The sequence below is a fragment of the Hyperoodon ampullatus genome (genome assembly GCF_949752795.1).
Source record: "Hyperoodon ampullatus genome assembly, chromosome: 7".
Classification (NCBI taxonomy): domain Eukaryota; kingdom Metazoa; phylum Chordata; class Mammalia; order Artiodactyla; family Ziphiidae; genus Hyperoodon; species Hyperoodon ampullatus.
This window is the reverse complement of record NC_136920.1, coordinates 2,992,107-3,014,575: the sequence shown is the minus strand read 5'-3', so window position 1 is coordinate 3,014,575 and position 22,469 is coordinate 2,992,107. Positions and strand designations below refer to the sequence as shown.

Here is a 22,469-nt window from a genome sequence, read left to right as displayed (position 1 = left end):
CTGGACCCGTCCACACTGTTCATGGCCCTGATCCCATCCTGCCCTGCCACTCCGTGAGACCCCGAAGTTGGAAATGTGGTGGCCTTTCTCTCTCCACGGCCCAGACTAACACCAGCTCCTGGCTGGACTCATCACCTCTCTGGGTCCCCTCCACCTGCTATCCCTTCTGAGGGTAGGGCCTCTCCCCTCCTAGGTCCCCATCATGGAAACTCCCAGAGTGGGTCCCTAGGCAGGGCTTGGGGTCCCTCCTGTCCCAGTAACCGCGAGACCCTCAGCAGGGCCAGGGGTTGTGGGATGGGTCCCCAGGAGACCAGATCTGACAATTGGGCATCACTGGGACCTCACTGTCTTTCTGCTCCATCCCCAGCCTCAGTTTCCCCCCGACACGGGAGGAGACAGCGAAGCCTGCGGCCCCGGACCCAAAGGCGCGCTCGGCTCTCACCTGAGGGGTCGGCCCCGGTGCCCCAGCCTCGGGGGCTTGGTCCCGGGCGCCCTCCTTCGCCGGGCGCTCTCTTCGACTTGGGGTTGTTATTCCGGCCGCGAGGTTGAGGGGCCTGGGCGCCAAGGCAACGGGGGCGGGGCCTCCTCTGAATCTGCAAATATTCATGAGCCGCGGGAATCTTCCAGCTCCGCGAGGCCGAGCCGCGCCCCTTAGCAATGGTTGCTAGGGCCGGCGGGAGGGCGGGCGGGGCGGCGGCCAACCAGGTTGGGAGGTTCGCGCGTGTCCCGCCCCGCACGCGCGGGAGCGCCCCTCGGGCCGGGAGGGCAGCTAGGGAGGTGAGACGCGGTCGAGACGGCGGGGCACAGGCAGGCCAGGTGTCGGCTTCCGCAAAGGTGGTCTGGGGTGGAGACTCGCGCCCACCTTTCGCAGGTGGTAGGCGCCCGTGTCGGGTCGTCCCTGAGGCCAAGGCCCTGCGGGATTTAAAGGAAGCGCCTTGGGAAAGGACCCTCTGAAGACGAGGGAAATGCAGACCTGGACTCCCGGAGGGGAGTCCGGAGTGTCCGCGCCGGCGAGAGGCGCCGTCACCCGTTTTCACTTATCCGCCTTTACTTCGCGTCTACGCGCGTCAGGCGCGAGCCGGGCTCCGTCGTGGCCGCGGCGCAGTGCGCGGGACGGCCAACCGGACACAGCCACGGCACGTGGGGTCGGCGCCGTGCCTGGGGCGGGGGCGGCCCCCAGGGGCCCGCCGAGGTCAAGGCTTGCAGTAGGGTGAGCTTCTGGGGAACAGCACGGAGCCGGCATGGGAGGTGGGCCGAACGGCGCGGAAGGGGTAGGAATGGAAGGGGGTGCCGGCTGAGCAGAGGGGGAGGTTTGGCCTTACGTGTAATGCACCATTCTTTCTTATAAACAAGGAGAATGTGTTTATGCGTTACTTTGAAATTTTTTAAAATATTAAATCATGTACTTCTGAGAGTCTCTAAAGGAGATACAACGTGCATATTTATGCTTGGGGTGGGGGAGTCTTCAATTCAACCCCCTATGGCAGCTTTTGGGTTGCATTTCCTGGGTACCGTTTGGGCCTCAGGGTGAGCTTCTGCAGGGCTGGGCTCCGGGCTTTGGGGAAGCTGGGTGGGCGGGTAGTCTGCAGGACCTGCCGAAGTTGGGGGAAGCTGGAGATCAGGGAGCGCGGGACAAGGGCCCTCTGCAGAGCCCGGGGCGGGGCTGCGCACTACGTAAGTGAAAAACAAGACCCCCCGCACTGGGTAAAAAGATTGAGCCGGACTCGCTGCTCCGCGAGCTCAGACGTCCCCGCCCAGCCGAGGCGCCCTGCGCCGCCTGGCCCTGGGCGCATGGCTGAGCCGCGCCCAAGGACCCCGCCGAATCTGCCAGGCGTTCTGGGAGCCGGGAGGAGCCCCTTCCGAAGCCACCTGCACCTGACCCTCGTCCCGGCAGCCCCTCCGCTTTTCCCCGGCCTCGGGTCCGGGGGAGTCTGCGGTGCTGACCCCGTGGGCTCCACCCTCCCTGAGGCTCAGCCCTCGGGCTGTCCCCTCCGCTCCGGAACCCCTATGGTGTGCTGCGCGGAACGGCGCAGGGACGGCCTAGGGGGGCGTGGGCGCAGCTGTGCGCGCCGTGAAGGTGCCCAGGGGCCCGGCGCTGGGCTCCAAGAGCGGCGCAGGGGCTCGAGTCGGACATCGGCGACCCCGCCCCAGTCCACACCCGGCCGCAGACCCGCTTCGCCGCGGGGTCTCTATCTCCCCGCGAGTCCCGCCTGTTCCCGGGAGAGTCCGGGCAGTCTCCGGATAAGTTATCTCCCCCGGACCCCATCCCTAGCGGAGCCAACCCCTCAGGCCACGGCCCACGAGGCCCAGCCGGGCGGGAACCGCCCTCCGCGCAGCTCCCGGAAGCCCCGCCCGGCCGAGGCCTCTGACGGGCGGGCCTCTCGGCCAACCGGGGTGGGGCAGAGCGGGGCCCGGCGCGCGCGGCCAATGGCAGGCTGTGCCGGGCTGACGGACGGCCGCGGGGCGGGGCGTGCGCGGCCCGGTCGGTTGTCCGCCGCCCGCAGCCCGAGCCGCACCCGCCGCGGACGGAGCCCATGCGCCGGGCGAGCCCAGTGCCCCGACCCCGGCCCCCGCCGCCGCCCCCGCCCCGGCCCCGGCCCCGGGGGCAGTCGTGCCAGTGAGCGGTGAGTGCGGCGGGGGTGGCGAGGGCCGGGCCGGGCGGGGGGCCTGCTGTCCTCGCAGGGCGCGCGGGGGCGCAGGTGAGCCGCGGGCGGCGGCGGCGGGCGGGGCGCTGCGGCGGGGGTTGCGGGCGGCGGCTGGTCCGCTCTGCCTCACCCAGGCCAACCCCTTCGGCTCCGTGTCCCGGGCCCTGCCTTCCGGGGCCCCACAAGTGCGCTGGGTGTCCCCGAGCGGAGGCCCGCCCGTCACCATGGCGCTAGGCGGGGTCTCCCACCCGCCAGAGACCCAAGGACCCCTGCGAAGAGCTCGGGCACCGGGCGGCCATCACATACACCAGACGAATCTGAGGTTTAGGAAGTCACTGCCCACTGTCCCCACAAGGGCATCCCTTCTTTAACGCTTTAAGCGTCACAAATTGAGGGCACCCCAGCTAGGGGCCTTGGCCCCAGGCCCTTTTCCTTTCTCACCTGTCTCCTTATTTCCACACCTCCTTTGGGTCTTTTCCTGTGATCAGCTTCTGCTTCCTGGAGCCCTGGCCCCCTGCCCGCCTCCTCACCTTCCTTATGCTCTCCAAAGTTCTTCTGGCAGTGGGGCCCCGTGGGTTTCCCTTTATTTTTCCTTTATGTGGATTTTTTTCTTTGGAGCGTAGCCCGAACCTGCCAAGGCAGGGGGACTTTCTGTCTGCTCGTCATCCTGTGCCTGGAGCAGTACCTGGCATGCAGTAGGTGCTCAGTGAATACTTGTCAAATGCACCAGCATGCCCGGGGGTGGGGGGCCCTGGAGCCGGTTGTCGGCTGCCACCAGCCTGTCCGGGCATGCTGCTGTGCCCGCCACTGTGGCAAGGCCTGTTCTCATGGGGGCGCTGGTAACCTCAGCCCACGGCGCTTCCAGTTCAGGCTTCTTGCCTACCCAGCAGCTTCTAATTCGGGTGCATGCTTGGGAGGCGCTCTCAGCTGTCAGCCCTGCCTCTGGGGCGCCGGCTCCCTGCTTCTCTCACACAGTCATTAAATGCAGCTGGAGGCAGGACCCCCATCCCACCTCTGGGCTGGAGGTGCCACAGGTGAGCGGCTGGACCACCATTCTGGCTGCCGCCCCTGTTACCTGGATGTCCGGGCCCAGAGGGCAGGCCGGGCCTGGGCAGGCTGGCCCAGGGAGCTCAGTGGGCCTGCCCTGTGTGGTCTGGCCGTGCTGAGTGCCGCTTCCTCGGCAGGTGGGACAGGCGACCACTGCAGTGCCTTGTGCTGTGGTCCTTTGAGGAGCAATGACGGAGTATAAGCTCGTGGTGGTGGGCGCTGGAGGCGTGGGGAAGAGCGCCCTGACCATCCAGCTCATCCAGAACCACTTTGTGGATGAGTACGATCCCACCATAGAGGTGAGCTGGCCTGGCCCCTGTCCACAGCCTGGCTCCTGACACGGGCTTGTCTTCTACCCGCTGTGCAGGAGGGGGTCTCTTCGTCATAGGTCTTGGGGGGCACGAGAGGAACGAGGGAGGGTCCCGTCCCCGGAGGGCCTGCTGTTTCTAAGCAGTGTCCTCCCCAGGACTCCTACCGGAAGCAAGTGGTCATCGATGGGGAGACGTGCCTGCTGGACATCCTGGACACAGCGGGCCAGGAGGAGTACAGCGCCATGCGGGACCAGTACATGCGCACCGGGGAGGGCTTCCTTTGTGTGTTTGCCATCAACAACGCCAAGTCCTTCGAGGACATCCACCAGTACAGGTGAGCTGCCCGCCAGCCCTCAGGGGCCTCCAGTCCTCCCTCAGGGGCCACGGGCAGCCTGCCCGCCGGCTCACGCCTTCCCCCTTGCAGGGAGCAGATCAAACGGGTGAAGGACTCGGACGATGTGCCCATGGTGCTGGTGGGGAACAAGTGTGACCTGGCCGCACGCACCGTGGAGTCTCGGCAGGCCCAGGACCTCGCCCGCAGCTACGGCATCCCCTACATCGAGACGTCGGCCAAGACGCGCCAGGTGAGCAGGTCCCCTGCCCCCGCAGCTAGCCAGGGCCCCGCCCCGCCCCGCCCGGGAGCCGCACTCACTGCCCCCTCTCCCTTGACGCAGGGCAGCCGCTCTGGCTCTGGCTCCAGCTCCGGGACCCTCCGGGACCCTCCGGGACCCCCGTGACCCAGCAGCCCCTCTCGCTGTAAGTCTCCCCGGATGGCAGGGCAGCGAGGGAGGCCAGGGCCCGGGTCTGGGCCGACACAGCTCCCGGGGGAGGTGGAGGTCCCTGGAGAGAGCTGCCCTGAGCCAGACCGGAGCGGTGACCCTGGGGCCCCCACCCCTGTGCCCCCAGATTGCCCCACGGGTCCTGGTCAGCGGGCCATGGGGGAGCTGCTGAGGACAGGCCTCTCAACGGGGTGGCCCCTGGGGCCAGAGAGGAGCAGGGTCCAACTCCCCATTTGCGGGGTGGGGTGGAGAAGGGGCTGGGGTTCTGCTCGAGGCCGAGGCAGTGGTCCCCCCCCTGAGCTGGCCTCTTCTTCCCAGGGCGTGGAGGACGCCTTCTACACGCTGGTGCGCGAGATCCGGCAGCACAAGGCGCGCAAGCTGAGCCCGCCTGACGAGGGTGGCCCGGGCTGCCTGAGCTGCAGGTGCCTGCTCTCCTGACAGCGGCGTGGGCGCGGGCCGTGGAGGTGCTGGCTGAGACGCGGGCTGAGGACGCAGGGAAGGAAGGAAGTGCTGCCAGAGCCTGGCCAGCCCAGGTCGGTGGACAGAGTGACCGCGGGCCTCCCGGGACGCTTTGCACAGACTGTCATGAACTGACGCCGGCGGCCCCCCGTTGTCACTCTCCTCCAGCCCCGTCCTGGCCCACTGGGCACAGGCTGAGTCGCAGTAAATTATTTCATGTCTTGACCCTGGCATTTGGCTGAGGCCGGGAGGCTGCGGTGCGAGTGACGCCCCAGGAGGCATGCGGGAACCTCAGCTTCGTGCATCCGGCAGCTTCTCTGCCTCTGGGGGCCCTGGGTGCGTCCTCCGGAGACCTCTGGGTGCTGCGAGAACCAACCCATCTACCACTTAGCACACGAAACTTTATTCACCTTTAACCGGCAAGGGGGGAAACTGAGACCAAAGACTGTCCCTTCCCTGGGAGGGAGGCCTTCATAGGGAATGGCTGGGGGGCGGGGAGCTTCTTCGGACTCCGGGAGGGGTCGTATCTCCTGAGTTTTGGGGACCCTGGAAGGCAGTAACTGACTTTGGCAGAGGGAGGGACACAGCCTGTCGGGTCCAGCGGCGCCCTCTGCTCTGCCCCGTGGGGACCAGGTGGCTGGCTGCGTGGGGTCTGGCGTCTGGCTGGCCCTGCCTCCTTACGTGTGTGAGGGTGGCCCGCTGGCCCCTGCCATCCCCTCGTTGGAGGTGGCCTGTTGCTCCCAGGGCCACCTCAGGTCACCAAAGCGGCCTGTGGGGCCCATCCAGGCCCCAGGTGGCCACATGCAGCTCCGAGAGGGCTCACCTTGCCTTGGGCAGAACTCTGGATGGGCCAGGGCGGCCCCTTTAGTCATCATCCCAACTGTCGGGGTGCTCACAGTGCCCTTGCCTTCCTGGGGCCCAAATCAGGCCAGGCCAGGCGCTTCTGGGTCAGGGCCCTGTGCTGTGTGAGGGGGTCCTGTCCTCGAGAAAGGCCAGCGTGAAGAAGTACGGCGTGTCACTGGCTTCCCAGGGCCTCGGGGTCACTGTGGTCACAGTCACCTTGTCCTCTGGAGGCCCCTGAATGTCCAGCTTTCTGGTGGACGCAGAGGTTGGGGGGGTTGTGGGGACGTGCGGGGCTTGCTTTCGGGGCACTGCCCCGGCTCCATCGTGGCCGTGCTGGTCACTGCCCCGGGAGGGGTGCTGGCTGCAGTTGCCACTGGGCAGGAGGGGTGTCGTGGGCCTAGCAGTGCCATCTTCAGTGGGCTGGGCAGAGCCAGTGGCTGGGACCTCAGTGGGCTTGCAGGGCCATGCCTGTCGTGTGGCCCTGGGGGTGGCCCAGGCAGGTGTTGAAGGGGAGAGGACCCAGCATTCCAGCTTAAAGCCGATGTCTGGGGGCCACTTGCCTGTGGCCTCATGGTTCACTGAGAGGCTTGGGAGGGAATCCCATCCCTGTGGCCGCAGCCGATCCTGAGGACTGTCCTGGGCTGGGGACAGGCAGGCCAGACCCGGGGCCTCCGGGGCCCCCAGCGGGAGGCCTGCGGCCGTGGCCCCCTCGTGCCGCTGCTCTTTGACCTTCAGGATGGCCAGGCCAGGCGAGGGGCCGGGCTGCTTGTGCTGGGTAGGTGGGCCAGGGAGGGCCAGCCCATCTTCTCCGGGGAGCGTCTTGATGCTGGGAGCGGTAAGGAGAGGCCTGGGGGCTGGGGCAGGTCGCTCCAGGCCCAGGGGCCTCGTGGGGAACTCTTCAGGTTTGCTGGAAATGAACAGATCAGGTCAGCTTCTCGACCAGGCCGTTCGGGCTGCGCAGGATGGGCCCGTGGGACCCTGCATGGCCGCCCCAGCGCAACACGGAGAACAGCTCTCCAGGCTGCTGACCCCTGGCTGTCCTGATGCCCAGCCCTGGCCTGGTCGGCCGAGTCTTAGAGCAGAAGAGCAGATGGACGGGGGTGAGGAGGAAGGCCTGGGGCTCGCCCCACCGCTCCCTGCCCAGAGGGGGGCTCAGGAGGAGACCGCTGCTGAGTGCACCTGGGGGAAGCAGGTCCCACTTCATCCTGCGTAGCTCGGCCGTCGAGGCCTGCAGCTGCCCGAGCACCGCGTCGTCCTCCGGGGCCCAGGCCCAGGAAAGCGTGTCCTGCAGGAACTCCTGCAGGCCTTCCAGGGGCAGCCTCAGGAGGTGTTCTGGGGTTGCGGATGCCATCAGGCCAGCGGGGGCCCCACTGGGAAGACTCAGCCCCCCACCCTGGGGCACCTCCCGTGGGCGGCGGCTATGTTCCGCTGGGCACCACACCGGGGGGTCTGCTGTGCCCGGGAGAGCCACGGGCAGGACCACTGCCAAGGGCGTGCTCCGGAGGGCGGCCTCTGGCCTCCTGTGCTGGCCGGCCTGCCTCCTCTGCGGCCTGCACTCCATGCTCGGGGACCTTGAGGGCTGTGTACACCATGGCCGTCGGCATGTGCTTGCTTTCCAGGATGTAGGCGTCCCAGAGCTTCAGGGTGAGCGAAAAGGGGGTCTGTGGGGACAGCAGGCCCAGGAGGGGCAGCTTGAGTTGGGCACGGTGGTGGTCCCAGCACAGGGTAAGAACCCGCCTCCGGCCTCCGGCCCCTGCAGTCGCCCAGGCTGCATCAGACAGGCTCCTGCAGCTCCTCGTCTGGCTGGGCTTGTCCCGGTGGGGCTGTGGCTCCTGGACTCAAGGTCCTGAGGGCCTGGCCAGCACGAACCCTAGTCTGGGGGCAACAGAGCCGGTCCCACGCTCGGTGGGAACACCTCAGTGGAGCAGAACGCTGGCTTGCCCACCCCCGGGCTGACCCAGCCTTCTGATGGGAGCCAGAGCAGAAACGGCTGGGACTTCGAGATGCCCTGCGCCCACCAGGAGGGCTCTGGGCTGCCCCCGGACGCCCCTTGGGAGGGGCATGGCATGTCTGGGGGGTGGGGCTGGGTCCTCCCCAGGCATCAGGAGGGGGTCAGGAAGCACCTCTGGGACTCAGCCTTCTGGGCAGCGTTGCCCAGTCGATGAAGCACTGCAGGAACCACTGGATGGTGTCAATGCCCGTGGACGTCTGTTCCTCGTCTTGATGGAGGGCACAGGGGCTCGGGGCCTGCATGCTCGGCTGGAAACCTCCCTATTTCGGGGTGCCGGGCAGCCGCCCTCAGGGCCCAGGTGGCCGTGCTGCCGTGAGCCTGCTCGGCCCGAGCTCGCTGCTGATCCCCCCACCGCAACTGCCCGGGAGAAGGAGAATGAAGCCTGCAGGAGGCCAGGCCCCCCCAGTGGCTGTGGGACAGCGCCTCTGTGGGGGGCGGGGGGCGATGCATCTACTCACCAGGTGTCGCTGCAGCTGGGGGAGGGCTCTGCCTAGAATGTTCTCTTCATGGACCTGGAGTCTCAGCAGTTTTGGGAACCCGGGGATGAAGAATCCCGAGGAGCCCCCGGACCCCCACAAGTCAGAGCCGTGTCCAGCGAGGGTGGAGTACCACAGGCGCCCCCGGTGGTGACCCCAGCGTGCAGGGCCCTCCCTATCCCTGGCTGGACACGCCCTTCCCAGGCAGGACAGCCTGAGAGGCCGGGGTGGCCAGGGCAGAGGCCCTGCTCCCGGAGGCCCAGCTCGGCTGGCGCCCTGGGCTGAGGGGTGGGCAGGCATCCGCCCTGGCACTTGCCCTGGCCGCAGCGGGGGATGGGGGACCCGGTACAGAGGGACAGGGAGTGCGGCCCACAGGGTGGGTGACGGGGGTGTGCCTGGCCCTCTCCTAGGCTTGGCAGCCAGGCTGGGGGCACGGGAGGGGGTGTTGCTGCCAGGGCTTCGTCTGGCCGTGGGCTCAGAGGACGCTGGGTGGTGGCAGGTGTGAGGCAGAAGGACCAGCAGGGAAGGGAGAGTTGCCTGGACGAGGCCAGGACTGAGGGCCGTGGCTCTAGGACCCGGAGGGCAGCACGGGGAGCCAGTGCCCTTCGCTGATGGGGACGTGGACTGGGCCCAGGTCCCCGCGAGCCCACTGCTGGGGGAGCTCTGCAGGGAGACCCCTGGCCCTGAGGCACTCCCAGCTGTCCTCGGTGGTCACCTCCATGCATGGCGTGTTTCTCGTCAGTCATCAGCTGGACCAGCGCCATCAGCAGGATGGCCATAACCTGGTTCATGCCCTGGCAGTAGCCTGCCTCTTGCAAGAGCCAGGTGTGCATGGAGGACCCACCCAGAGGCCCCCTCTCCCCCCACGCACACTACCACCTCAGCTCCTGGATGGGCTCCCGCCTGGCCGAGCCCACACTGCCCTGGAGGGGCCACCTGAGATGCCCTCTGGGCCGGAGAGCCCCTGAGCAAGCTCAGGCGCCAGCACCACAGCAGCCCCGTGCCTGAGGCTCTGGGCGCCGTCCTGGGTCCCCTTTCCCAGACGAGACGAGGGGGGCGACGGGGCCCGGCACAGTCTGGAGGTCCTGCCGTGAGGGCAGGCCTGGGGGGCCTGACCTGGGAGAGCACAAGGCCAGGGGGCTGGCCCAAGACCCCACTGTGGGCAGCCCGTGGAGTCCTCGCAGCTGGAGTTCGAGGGAATGTTCTGGAAAGAGCAGGTGGAGCAGAGCTGCCTCCTGGGGGCCCCACAAGAGTTCTGATTATTGGGAACCGTCGTCCCTGCCAAGTTTCTGATTAATAATACAGCATTTTTAGGATCAAAACTCAAGTTTCAAGGGGAAAGTCTACATGCAATGAAATATAAATATCCCAGGTATACAGTTCGACAAGTTTTTATTTTCTTTATTTTTTCAGTTTGCACACATTACAGTTCAGTCTCTGGGACGTACAGCCCCTTGGGTTTTCGCACACAGGCAGGGCCGCCGCATCCGTGCTCCAGCCTAAGATTCCACCCCGTTAGCCCTGGCAGCCACTGATCCTCACCCTCCCGGGGCTGTGCTTTTTCCAGAATGCCCTGTGAATGGAATCATATGTGGGTCTGGATTCCTTCACTTAGCAAAATATGTCTAAGACTCATCCATGCTGTTGAGTGAATCAATAGCTTGTTCCTTTGTGTCCCTGAATCAAAGTCCATCTCATGGAATCCCCCAGTTTACCCATTCCCCCGATGAAGATGATCTTGGTTGCTTCCAGTTTTTAACGATCACGAACGGAGCAGTGAATATTGCCTGCAGGTTTTATGTGGGTTTAAGTTTTCAGCTCATTTGGGTAGATACCAAGGAGCATCATTGCTGATCACATGGTGAGAGTATATGTAGTGGGTTTTTTTTGGCTGCATTGGGTCTTCATTGCTGCAGCATGTGGGCCCTAGAGCACATGGGCTTCAGTAGTTGTGGCTCATGGGCTCTAGAGTGCAGGCTCAGTAGTTGTGGCGCACGGGCTTAGTTGCTCCGCGGCATGTGGGATCTTCCCGGGCCAGGGATGGAACCCGTGTCCCTTGCATTGGCAGGTGGGTTCTTAACCACTGCGCCAGAAGGGAAGTCCCAGTATGTGTAGTTTTGTAAGAAACCGCCCAACTGTCCCCCACGGTGGCTGCACCATTTGCATCCCCACCGGTGCCGGATGAGAGTTCCTGTTGCTTCACGTCCTTGCCGGCACTTTGGTTCTTACTCTGCATGAGTCCTTAACTAGATATATGATTGGCAAATATTTTCTCCCACTCTGTAGCTTTTTCATTCTTTTAACAGTGTCTTTTGCAGAATGAAAGTTTTACATTTAGATACAGTTCTTTCTCTCATAGGTGTCCTCTCTCTCACCTGACCGGCCTCTTTCCCAGTGTCCATGGCCTCACCCCATCCTGGCGTTCTGGTTTTCTAATGCAACAAGTGAGTTGCCCTGCAAACAAGCCAGAGGTTTAAGATGGAACCAGAAGTTGGGACACAGCCATGTTTACTCGTTTGTGTATCCAGCAGGCTGTGTTCTCAGACAACAGTGGCTGGGCCTGAAGTCTAAGATATTTACAATCTGGTGCATTATAGGAAACCTCCCTGAGTTTGTGCCCAGGCCTGCAGATGGGCAGGGGTGGTGGGACGGCGGGGCCCACCAAGCTTATCCTCACACCCTGGGCTCCTGTCTGCGTGAGGCCTGCAGCCCGGTGGCTGTGGGGTGATGGAGGTTCTGAGGGCCAGCGGCGGCTGACTCGCCCTGGGCCCGGCCTTGGAGGTCAGCAGAGACACAGCCACACTCTGGGCCAAGGCAGGCATGGGGCCTCCCAGCTTCGGACCCGTGGAGTCCCCCCGGTAGAGGAATCTCGTCGTGAGAGGAGCATGGGAGGTCCAGGGCGACCACTCGGGCAGCACAGCCCACGCCTGCCTTGATGCTCCCAGCGCCGTCTTGGCCAGACCCCTCTTCTCTCCGGGGTTAGGGCTCTGAAGAGCATCTCTTGGTCCAGAGTGAGCTTGATCTGTTGGCTATTCATGTGCGCCCCGAACCTGTCACGGCAGAACCTGCTCTCCTGCCCACCCACAAGGTCTCCCCGGCCGGCAGGGTCTTTGCCCCATATACCCAGTTACCCAGATTGGAACAGGTTGTTCAGAAAGGAGTGAGGCGTTGGGAGACCCGATGTCAGGGCTCCCATTTGGGTTGGATGTCAGGGGATTACAGTAAATGCTTCAGGTGTAGCAACAGGGTCAAGGTCACGCATAAGAATCCCTGTGTCGTAATGTCCCGTCCCGCCCCGCAAAATCCCGCTCAGCTTTGGGATCTTAGTTCCCCAACCAGGGATCAAACCCTGGCGCTCGGCAGTGAAAGTGCCAAGTCCTAACCACTGGACCGCCAGGGAGTTCCCAAGAATCCCTGTTTTTTTCTGCGGTACGCGGGCCTCTCACTGCTGTGGCCTCTCCCGTTGCGGAGCACAGGCTCCGGACGCGCAGGCCCAGCGGCCATGGCTCACGGGCCCAGCCGCTCCGCGGCATGTGGGATCCTCCCGGACCGGAGCACGAACCCGCGTCCCCTGCATTGGCAGGCGGACTCAACCACTGCGCCACCAGGGAAGCCCAAGAATCCCTGTTTTTAACATGCATACTGAGAACCTAGGGACGGGGTGAGGCCAGACATCTTGGGTTCTCTGTAAAACACCTGTGCTGGTCAAGTGTGTGGTGAATGCAGGACACAGGACAGGACAGTGTCGCTAGTGTTGGACCCGGGGGATGGAATTTGGGGGTTCGTCACACTTAAAAAAAAATAAATGATGGAAATTGTCTAAAAGAGCAGAAATATAAACTAAAGACATCCAGATGGGGCGTCATGTTGACCCCGGCGACCCGCATTCGTTCCATTCGTTCCATCTGGGCTCGGGTCCAGCCTGGTCTCTGCTGCCTGGAGCCCCTCCCCTCCCGCGGGGCCCTCTGGGGCCTGTTGAGCCGGTCCAGACTCTCCCCTCGTGCCCCCCACCCCCACCCCGTGCCCCCCACCGCCGTCCTCGCTCCTTACGTGCCCCCTCGCGCCCCCTCGCGCCCCCTCGAGGCTCAGCCGGCACCGACAGGCCGGCGGTCGGGCACCCGCCATCCCAGCTTCAGACCCAGGTCCACGGCCTCCCCCCGCGGGGCCCCGGGGACCCACTTGATGCCGTAGCGCTCCCGGGACATGATGTGGTTTCGGAAGGTGCGGTTCCCATCCAGGTCGATCTGCTTTATGTCCTGGGAGTACAGCCGGGCCTGCTGCTTCGGGCTCTGTGGGCGGGGCCCAGGGGCGGGGCGGGCGTCAGGCGGAGCCCGGACCCACGGCCACCACCGCCGGACAGAGCGGGCGCTGCGAGGCCAGCGGAAACTGAGCTGTTTCTGCAGAAGCCTCGTTGTGCGCGTTTCTGAAGCCAGGGCGGGTCACGAGTGACGCCCACGTCCAAGGCCCAGACCCCCGCCCTTTAGGGAGGCACCGTCCACGCCAGCCGGACCCCTCCTCCGCCCGCTGCATGGGGCCTCCCAGGATGACAGCATCCCCGGGAGGCGGCTCCCAGGTACGTGGGGAGGCGGAGAGGGCGGTTGGGCCTCTGTTCCTTGACCCCCGCCGGAGTCCCACCGCCAACAGGCGGGGACACGAGGGGCGAGGCGGGGCAAGGCGAGGACAGTAAGGGCGGCTCACTGCCCTCCCCCCTGATCGTCACCCACTCCTTGTTTCCCAAGAGTGAATCTGGCACCACCCGACTCAGGGCCCCTGGGGACGGGGGCGGGAGGGCTGCTGGGGGCTCGGGCTCCCAACACCCAGACGCTAAAACAGACCAGGAGGAATGCAGAGCCCCGCGGCCCTGACACCCCCCTTCTCAGACCCCTGGTTAAGAAGGCGAAAAACATATCCTGGGGCTCCCCTTAGGCCTAACAGACACGCATGTTTCCCGTTTCAGAGCTTTTTTTTTTTTTCCCAACTTTTTTTTTTTTTTTATTAGTTTCTGCTTTATAACAAAGTGAATCAGTCATACATATATATCTGTTCCCACATCCCTTCCCTCATGCATCTCCCTCCCTCCCACCCTCCCTATCCCACCCCTCCAGGCGGTCACAAAGCACCGAGCTGATCTCCCTGTGCTCTGCGGCTGCTTCCCACTATCTATCTACCTTACGTTTGGTAGTGTATATATGTCCATGCCGCTCTTTCGCTTTATGTTCACACAGAGGGACATTCTTGACCTTCGCATATTATCTTCATCTCTGTATGTATCTGCCTGGTTTCCGGGGGCCCTTTGAGAGCTTCCAGGCTGAGCGTGACGCTGGCTGTGGTCCCACAGTTAGTGGGTGTCCACCACGTTCTTAGCCTCTTAGGTTACCCGTCCTGGGGTTGCCTGTGGAAGCATGACCACTGTCACATTTCCCCTGCTGGTCTTACTTGGTCTGGGCACACAGAGTGCCCTCCCCGGGCAATGTGACCTGGGGGTACCCTTGGTGGAGAGGGGTTGCTGAGCGGTGGAACAGGCCAGGTGTAGGGACCTCTCTGGGGTGAAAAGACCTGTTTCTTGTCCGGATTCAGTCCTTCTGTTCAACTGAATGCAGGCCTGTCGTTCATCTGGTTTGGCTTTGCTTTCTCCTTTCATGGCTCTGTGGGTGTCTCCTTGCTCTTCTCCCCCTGGTTTCCATCCCTTGCTGTGTGACTCTGTCCCCCCAGCTGTCTGGGAGGGCTTAGTTTGATTCCAGGTGGCATGTGTCCATATCTGGACCCAGTGTCTGCACTGGGCCAAGTGGGATGGGCAGCAGGGGGGTGGGTGGGGCCTTCCCGGCAGGCGGGCCCCGGGGCCTGCAAGCCTGGGAGGTGCTAGGAAAGCGCTGGGGATGGGCGAGGGGTCCGTGAGGCCCAGCCCCCCAAGCTCCTGGTGTCCTGGCCTGTTGGTGCTGCCCCCGCACAGGTGGAGGGGCCGTACCTGGTCATCCCTTTAAAAAAAAAAAATTATTTATTTATTTTTGGCTGCTTTGGGTCTTCGTTGCTGCGTGCAGGCTTTCTCTAGCTGTGGCGAGCGGGGTCTGCTCTTTGTTGTGGTGCGCGGGCTCCTCGTTGCAGTGGCTTCTCTTGTGGAGCACGGGCTGTAGGCGCACGGGCTTTAGTAGTTGTGGCATGCAGGCTCAGTAGTTGTGGCTCGCGGCTCTAGAGCGCAGGCTCAGTAGCTGTGGCGCACGGGCTTAGTTGCTCCGTGGCATGTGGGATCTTCCTGGACCAGGGCTTGAACCCATGTCCCCTGCATTGGCAGGCGGATTCTTAACCACTGCGCCACCAGGGTAGCCCTGGTATTTCTCTTTGTTCTCCGCCTTCACCTTCTCCATGTCCAACAGCAGAGACCATACCTGACTTCGCACCTGTGGGGGGATTCCTTTGTAGACCCACCGGCGCATCTCCGGGAGAGAAGCCAGCTGTGAGACAGGCGCAGGGGATGCCAAGGAGGAGAGAGTGAGAGGCGTCTGGAGGATGCTCCGGAGGGGCTGGGTCTCCCACAACTAAAAGCGGGCCGTGGCCCCACTGCTCCCTTCCTGCGGGGTCCCCGGCTGGGCTGGCTGTGGCCCTGGCATTGGATTCTCCCCGGGCCTTGTGGGGCACCCAGCCCAGCGCCCTTCAGGGTCAGGATGCTCAGCTTGCTACCTTCTCGCCTCCCCGGTATTTACTCCAGTTCCTCAGCATCTTCACCCACTTGTCAGCTCGCCCGATCTCCTGGGCTTTTTGCTGGAAAATGGTGGTTTTGGCCCAGCTGCCAGCTTCCTAGGTTGGCCCTGATGGGCGTGAACTCAAAGGGGCCAGGAAAGGCACAGACCCCTCAGCCTGAGGACCCCTCGATGGCTCTGGGGTCAGGGCAGCAGAGAACCGAAGCTGCACCCACAACGTCCTCCCCCCTCCCGCTGGTGCAGCATGGACGGCTCTTACCCTCACCGAGTGGGTGCTGCGGCCGCCAATGCTGAGGCCCTGGGTGCTGAGGCTACGTAGCTCCCCTGACTGGAAGGCAAGAGAAGCAGAGTGTGAGGACCTGCACCTGGCCGGGTGCCCAGAAGGCCCCACCTGCCCCCATCGACCCCCAGGTCTCAGCCCAGGAGGCTGCGGAGGGGAGGGCTGATCCCAGGAGGGAGCTGGCTCAGGGATGGGCTGCGTCCCCACAGCAGCCCCAGGATGTGCCCCTCCTCCTGCCGATGCGGGTCACCCGCTCTGTCCTGTGCCCTCCCGGCCCCTGCCCTGCCGGAGAGCAGAGGCCCCCGCTCAGTGCTCTCAGATGAGTCGCTCCCCAGGGCCTCACCCTGCTCCAGAGTGGACGCCTCTGTCCAGGAGCCCAGCACCCTTAGCCCTGCTGCAGGCCAGCTCCGTCCAGGTACATGCACGTCTTCTCCTCTCTCCCCCACCGTGGCCTGGCCTGGCCTTCTACCCTGTGTCTCCTCCCAGCCCCAGTCCGAGGGGTCAGGTCGTCTTCAGCTGCAAACTCCGCCTGCGTCTGTCACCTTCCCGTGAGCTTCTGAGGCCGGTCATGCCTACTCCCCCTGCCCGTCCCTCCAGCGCCTGAGGCCACACCTCTCACTGTCCTCCGGGCCCGGAGCCTCCGAGACCTATGGGCCAGGCGCCCCTCACCCTGTGGCCACGCTCTGCAGAGTCTGCTAACCAGGCTGAGCCTCCCTCTGACCTCGGAGGCAGAGGCCAGGGCCAGGCATGGAGGCCACGCGGCTGAGGCCCAGGCCTGGACCAGCGCCCAGCTCTGCCCCCGCCGCCTCCCCGAGTCCTCTCAGCTCCAGCCCAGTGCAGACCCTGACCCGCCGTGGCCACCAGGGGTCGAGGCCCTGAGCTGGGGTGATGGGTCCCGCCTCCAGAAAGGTCTCTCTGCAAAAGAAAACCTGCCCCGAGACGGGAAGGAGGGGCACCCTGATGCCTCATGGCAGAAAACCTAGCCTGTCGGCGACTTTGTACAGCGAGCAGTCAGCATCCTCCCCAGGTTCCACTGGAGCCCCTGCCTGGCCCTGAAACCCAGAGAGGCTAGAGGTGTAGCCAAAGGAGGGGCAGGACACCTCCCCTGCCCTGTGTCCCAGGAGCACAGCACGAGACTCACCTGCCCGAGTGGGAGCTGCCTGGGCCTCACCTGCTCGTAGCTGGCTAGGATCCTGCCTGGGCCACCTGGTCCCACTGGCTGTGACCCCCACCCAGGCCATACCCGCCCCTCCGGGTGAGGGCACCCACCTGGGTTCCGCCTTCTCAGCCTGGGCCGGGATCCCCGCCTGGAACATAACTGCTCCTGCTGCTGTGGTTCCCACTGGGCCGCACCTGCGCATACCTGGCGATGAGCCTCACCTGGGCCTCACCCGCCCCTCCTTGGCTCTTTTCCCACCAGGGACATATCCGCTCCTGCTGGCTCTGCTGGCTGTGCTGCCCCACCTGGGCCTCACCTGCTGCTGACTATGATCCCTACCGGGGCTGTACTTGCTCCGACTGGTGACGATACCCACTTGGGCCTCACCTGATCTACCTGCTCTGATCCCCGCCGGGCCTCACCTGCCTGTCCTTGGCTCTGGCACCTGCCTGGGCTGCACCTGCTCTTCGTGTTTACCATCTCTGCCGGGGTCTCACCTGCTTGTATTTGGCTGTTATTTCTGCTCGTTCCAGGGCCAGCAGGGTCTCCGGCTTCTCCATGTCCGACGCTGCAAGACAAAAAAAAAATCCAAATACTCCAGTGTGCTAAAGAGCTTCAGAGAGCCAGCAAGTTGAAGTTGGCTCCTCGTCGGCAGCTCCCGTCTGTCTGATCAGAGGGGAGAAAACCACGCCGCCTGGGTGGGTGGCATCCCGGTTGGCGGGTCATGGCTTGTACCCACACCTCCTAACACTTACTTCCACTTCCAGACTCCCCTCCAAGCCGCCTGGGAAATCCTGTCACAGTGAGCTGAGGAGGAGCAAGAAGGGGGCCAGGAGGCCCAGGCGAAGTGCTGAGCTGCGCGCGGTGAGCTGTGATCCTGGCCTTGGGCGCTGAGGAAAGGAGGGGGGGCTGCCGGCTGCAGAGGGGCTCCTGCGGCTTCTGGGAATCACATTTTGCTTAAGCATCAGAAGCACGAGCAACAGGGGACTTCCCTGGCGGTCCAGTGGTTAGGACTCTGTGCTTCTACTGCAGGGGGCACGGGTTCCATCCCTGGTCGGGGAACTAAGATCCCACACGCTGCATAGCATGGCCACAAAAAATAAAAATAAAAAAGCACGAGCAACAGAAAAAAATTGATAAACTGGACTTTATCAACACGAAAAACTTCTGTGCTTCAAATGACACCATCAAAAAAGTGAAAAGACAACCTACACAATGAATAAAAATATTTGTGAATCACCTATTTGATAAGGGGCCTAGTATACAGAATATATAAAAACTCCTAACTCAATAAAAAGAAGTAGACCAATTACAAAATGGACAGAGGACATGGATAGACCTTTCTCCAAAGTCTACCCAGCTTCAGAGACAAGGCCACAGGACACACCACTCCTCACCCACGGAATGGCTATTACCAGTAACACGAGGATGTGGAGAAATTAGAACCCTCCTGTACTGTGGACAGGAAATACTGATTCGGGCTACAACATGGATGGAGATGATGCTCAGTGAAAGAAATTGGATACAAGAGACCACAGTGATCCCATTGATCTGAAATGTCCAGCATCGCCAGATCCATAGAGACAGACACTCGATCAGTGGTCCCCAGGGCTGGGGGCGGGGTGAGGGGTTTCTCTGCTGATGGATACGAGACTGTTACGAGGTGGTGAAATGTGGACACAGTGGTGAAGGTTGCACAACTTTGTAAATACTCTAAAAACCACTGATTGGTGTACTTTTTTTTTTTTAATTGTATTAGTGCCAAGACTTTATTAATTTATTTTTTCTGTGTTGGGTCTTCGTTTTCTGTGCGAGGGCTTTCTCTAGTTGTGGCAAGCGGGGGCCACTCTTCATAGCGGTGCGCGGGCCTCTCACTATCGCGGCCTCTCTCGTTGCGGAGCACAGGCTCCAGACGCGCAGGCTCAGTAGCTGTGGCTCACGGGCCTAGTTGCTTCGCGGCACGTGGGATCCTCCCAGACCAGGGCTCGAACCCGTGTCCCCTGCATTAGCAGGCAGATTCTCAACCACTGCGCCACCAGGGAAGCCCTGATTGGTGTACTTTAACAGCTAAATTTGGTGATGTGTGAATTGAAGAAAAAGAGCTCTCTGAGCCCGATTCCCCAGTCTCAGCCCCAGGAGACCCTGAAGGTGGCAAGGGCGCTCCTGATCAAGGGCGGCCCTGGGCTCCTGCCTACTAGGCTCCTCCCAGGACCGGGCGCCCACCCAAGATGGCCCCACTCGGGAAGCAGAGCAGGGATTGGGGACTGGGGGTCTCTAGGACGAGATGCTCACACCTACTCCAGTTCACTGAACTCGCAGCTGGTTCTGGCTGGTGAATCAGCTCAGAGACACCGCAGCTGATCAGGAAGGTGTGGCTTGGAGAGAGGAGGACACGTTTGACCTCAGGCAGCCTCTGTGCTGCTGAGACCGTCTCTCGGTCCACAATTCTGAACAAGGCAATGGGGGAAGGGCCTCACTGTCCCCATTCACGCAGAAGGACCCCCTCGTTCCTGGACACTTGCAGAAGGCCCAGCCCATTGGGAACATGGCTGGGATGTGTTGGGCCAGTGACACGTCAAGAGGACTTGGGACAGGGCACTGCCCAGGATGAGGCCCTATATCCCAGCCTGGCCCACGGGCCGAACACAAACGTCCTCACCTGGCAGTGCCCCTGATCTGGGGCACGATGGACAGGGCACTTCGAGGACACAGGGCACAAGCACAGGGCTTGGAGAGGGTGCCGGGCTGTGGGGCTTCCGAAGCTCTGAGCACCTCCCCGCACCCTGCCCTGCTCCGCTCGCCTCCCCTCCATCCACACGCCTCCCCTCCCCTCCCTCGCACCCCTAGCCTTCACCCTTCACCTCCTCCTGCACCGTCCCCTCCTGCCCGCTTCTTGCATCCCTTCTCCATCCTTCCCCCTCCTCCATCAGCTGCTACACTGTCCCCACCGGCCACTTGCCTCCACCCGTCCTTCTCCTGCATTCTCCCCATTTCCCGACACCCAGACCGACCCCTCAGCCGCTCGGCCACCCTCCCCTACTGCTCCTGCGTCCCGCCGCCCTCCGCTGCTGCCGCCGGTCACCTGTCCTGTCCTTCCCCCTCTTCCTGTCTTAACCTCCTCCTCCCTCTGTCACCCTGCATGCATCTCCCCGCTGGCTCCGTCTTCTGTCCGTCTCCCCCTGCTCATCCTCCAGCATCCTCTCTACCCGCTCCTGCTCTCCCTGCTTCTCCTCCGGGCCAGGTGTCTAAGCCCTGACCTCGGGCTCCTCACATGGACACGGCACCTCTGGTAGCAGCCCTCCCCCCACAGACCGATTACGGGGCTGGATGCGCCCAGCCCATGGTCAATGCTGGGGGGTCAGCGTCATCTTGGCCGCATCCCAGGAAGGATGGAACCGCCCATCTGGTGACCTCTGCCCCCAACGTGGCCACAAGGGACGAGGGTGCAGGTGATGCTCACCTTTCTGGCCTCTCAACTGCTGGAGTGACGCCTGGTCTCTACAAATGGACTGGGGTCGGGTCGGGTGGGCTGGAGCAGGGCGGTCGGGCGAGGGTCACACGAGGGCTCCCAACTGCCTACGGACACGAAGCAGAGTGGGTGCCGGGCAGCAGGCAGAACTGCGGTGTCACTGCCCGGGTCAGAGGTCAGGATCAGGACCAAGCCCTTTGCCTCAAAGGTCTCTTGCCTTCGGAGGAGGGTCCTGTCACCATGCAGGTCTCACCCGGGAGGCCTGGCCGTCTCCCGCCATCCCTTGGCCCATCCTCACGGAGTCCAGCCAACCCGCCTCCAGATGGGTCCTGTATCACAATTGTCCACTCCCCCTCCCACAGCATCACTGAGTGTCTTTTTCACCAGTCTTTGAAATCTTCATGATTACCTTCAAGGTGTGTCTGTTGTTAACGGCTGTGAATGTGCATTTCATGGGTCCATCAGGATATTATTATTATTATTATTATTATTGCGGTACGCGGGCCTCTCACTGTTGTGGCCTCTCCCGTTGCGGAGCACAGGCTCCGGACGCGCAGGCTCAGCGGCCATGGCTCACGGGCCCAGCCGCTCCGCGGCATGTGGGATCTCCCCAGACCGGGGCACGAACCCGTGTCCCCTGCATCGGCAGGCGGACTCTCAACCACTGCGCCACCAGGGAAGCCCCATCAAGATATTATTAAAGTCCCTTCCTGACGGGCACTCATGCTTTTCTGATCTGGCAAATGCAGCCGGAGGGCTCCAAGCTCATGCTCTTCCCACCTGGAAACGATGCTGTCTGTCCCCTCCGTGCTCTTAGCTTTAACAGTGTGTTCATGGTGCCCACTCACCCCCATCCAGAGCCCTCTGAGATTCCTCGACCTGCAGACCTTCCCTCATAGCTGGGACCTGGATCACTGCTGAACTGAGAGGTGCACGGTGACATTGCTTTGGATTCAACCTCCATATCTCTTAGGAGTGAGATGAACAAGCATATTTGATCATTCTCTCCTTTTTATTGTGAACTATCTGTTCATATCATTTCCCATCTTTTTGCCATGTAAGAAATTGGTTTGTAGGGGCTTCCCTGGTGGCGCAGTGGTTGAGAGTCCGCCTGCCGATGCAGGGGACACGGGTTCGTGCCCCGGTCCGGGAAGATCCCACATGCCGCGGAGCAGCTGGGCCCGTGAGCCATGGCCGCTGAGCCTGCGCGTCCGGAGCCTGTGCTCCGCAACGGGAGAGGCCACAACAGTGAGAGGCCCGCACACCGCAAAAAAAAAAAAAAGAAATTGGTTTGTAGAAACTCCTCACCCGCTAAGGACATTAGAACTGGAAATATTTTCCCACAGTTTCATATTTTCTTTGAGTTTGATTGGGGTCCCCCCCCTGCCAGGCAGATACTTGATTTTCATGTGGTTGAATTTGTCCCTGTTTATAAGTGGCATCTAGGATTTTGTCTGACTTAGGCTTTTGGTAATTACGGCAGCACGAGAGTACACTTCACCTATGACTTGTAGCTGGTGTGGCTAGGCCCTCTCTCACACTTCTACAGGGTTTTCCCAGCTGTTCTTGTTCAGTTATTTTGCACGTGAGCTTTTGAATCAGCTTGTCTGAGTCCTGAGGCAGCTGACCGACGTTTTCCCTGGGCCCCTGCGTGTCGTCGACTCGGGGCGAGCGTGTCCTCACGGCGGGCCCCCGGCCCGGGGGTGGACAGGCCTGGCGTGGACGCGGATGGTGGCGGCCTCAGTGATTCCCCCCTGTAGCAGTGGGGAGGGGTCGGCAGGCTGGGCACATGGTCTTGTTCCTGCAGGGAGGCGGGCTTTGGGGGTCTGTAACTTATCGGACACTAAGAACCTGCTAAAGGAGAGCAGCATGAATAAGGCCCTGCGTGGGAGCCACGCCAGCCCCCGCGTGCTGTCGGCCTGGCTCCACCACGCCACCTGGTCCAGCTGTGGCTCCCGAGGAGGCCTGCGCGTGTGTGTGCGTGGTGGACGTCCTGGTCCTCCCCTGTGTCCGTGGCATCTCACACTGTTGCCCCACAGCATGAGGCCAGTGCTGGAGCTGGTGGGTGCTCCCTGGCGTCTGCCCTCTCCCTCCGCCTGGCTGGGGCTACAGACAGAGGCGCGGGGGCCCGGGCTCTTGGACTGCCCAGAAGGGCAGGAATCAACAGACCGTCCTGTCCCTCGCTCCTGCCTTCCGTCCCAGCGGGCGGGGCTCTGAGGCGGAACCCTCGTGACGGGAAGGGCTGGAGCCCAAGCTGGGGCACCGGGTGGACCAGGCCCAGGAGTGGAGCTGGTG

At 62.9% G+C, this 22,469-nt stretch overlaps 1 protein-coding gene across 4 annotated transcripts; it reads left to right on the top strand.

Annotated features, from left to right (window-relative positions):
- Window positions 1-2,500: 2,500 nt before the first annotated feature.
- HRAS (HRas proto-oncogene, GTPase) lies at window positions 2,501-5,466 on the top strand. 4 transcript variants are annotated; one of them, XM_079708802.1, is made up of 6 exons: window positions 2,501-2,624; window positions 3,830-3,991; window positions 4,159-4,337; window positions 4,428-4,587; window positions 4,678-4,759; window positions 5,101-5,466. In XM_079708802.1, the coding sequence occupies exons 2-5, from the start codon at window positions 3,881-3,883 to the stop codon at window positions 4,738-4,740; spliced, it is 513 nt and encodes a 170-aa protein (XP_079564928.1). In that variant the 5' UTR covers window positions 2,501-2,624; window positions 3,830-3,880; the 3' UTR covers window positions 4,741-4,759; window positions 5,101-5,466. The 4 variants fall into 4 exon arrangements, with proteins under 4 accessions (XP_079564928.1, XP_079564926.1, XP_079564927.1 ...); XM_079708800.1 differs by lacking the exon at window positions 4,678-4,759; XM_079708801.1 differs by lacking the exons at window positions 2,501-2,624; window positions 4,678-4,759 and adding an exon at window positions 3,555-3,679.
- Window positions 5,467-22,469: the final 17,003 nt, after the last annotated feature.

Excerpts from the sequence above, each read along its gene's own strand:
- HRAS (XM_079708800.1), top strand. The coding sequence starts at position 3,881 with ATGACGGAGTATAAGCTCGTGGTGGTGGGCGCTGGAGGCGTGGGGAAG. Across the intron at positions 3,992-4,158 it reads AGTACGATCCCACCATAGAG|GACTCCTACCGGAAGCAAGT; the intron begins GTGAGCTGGCCT and ends TGTCCTCCCCAG. Across the intron at positions 4,338-4,427 it reads GAGGACATCCACCAGTACAG|GGAGCAGATCAAACGGGTGA; the intron begins GTGAGCTGCCCG and ends TCCCCCTTGCAG.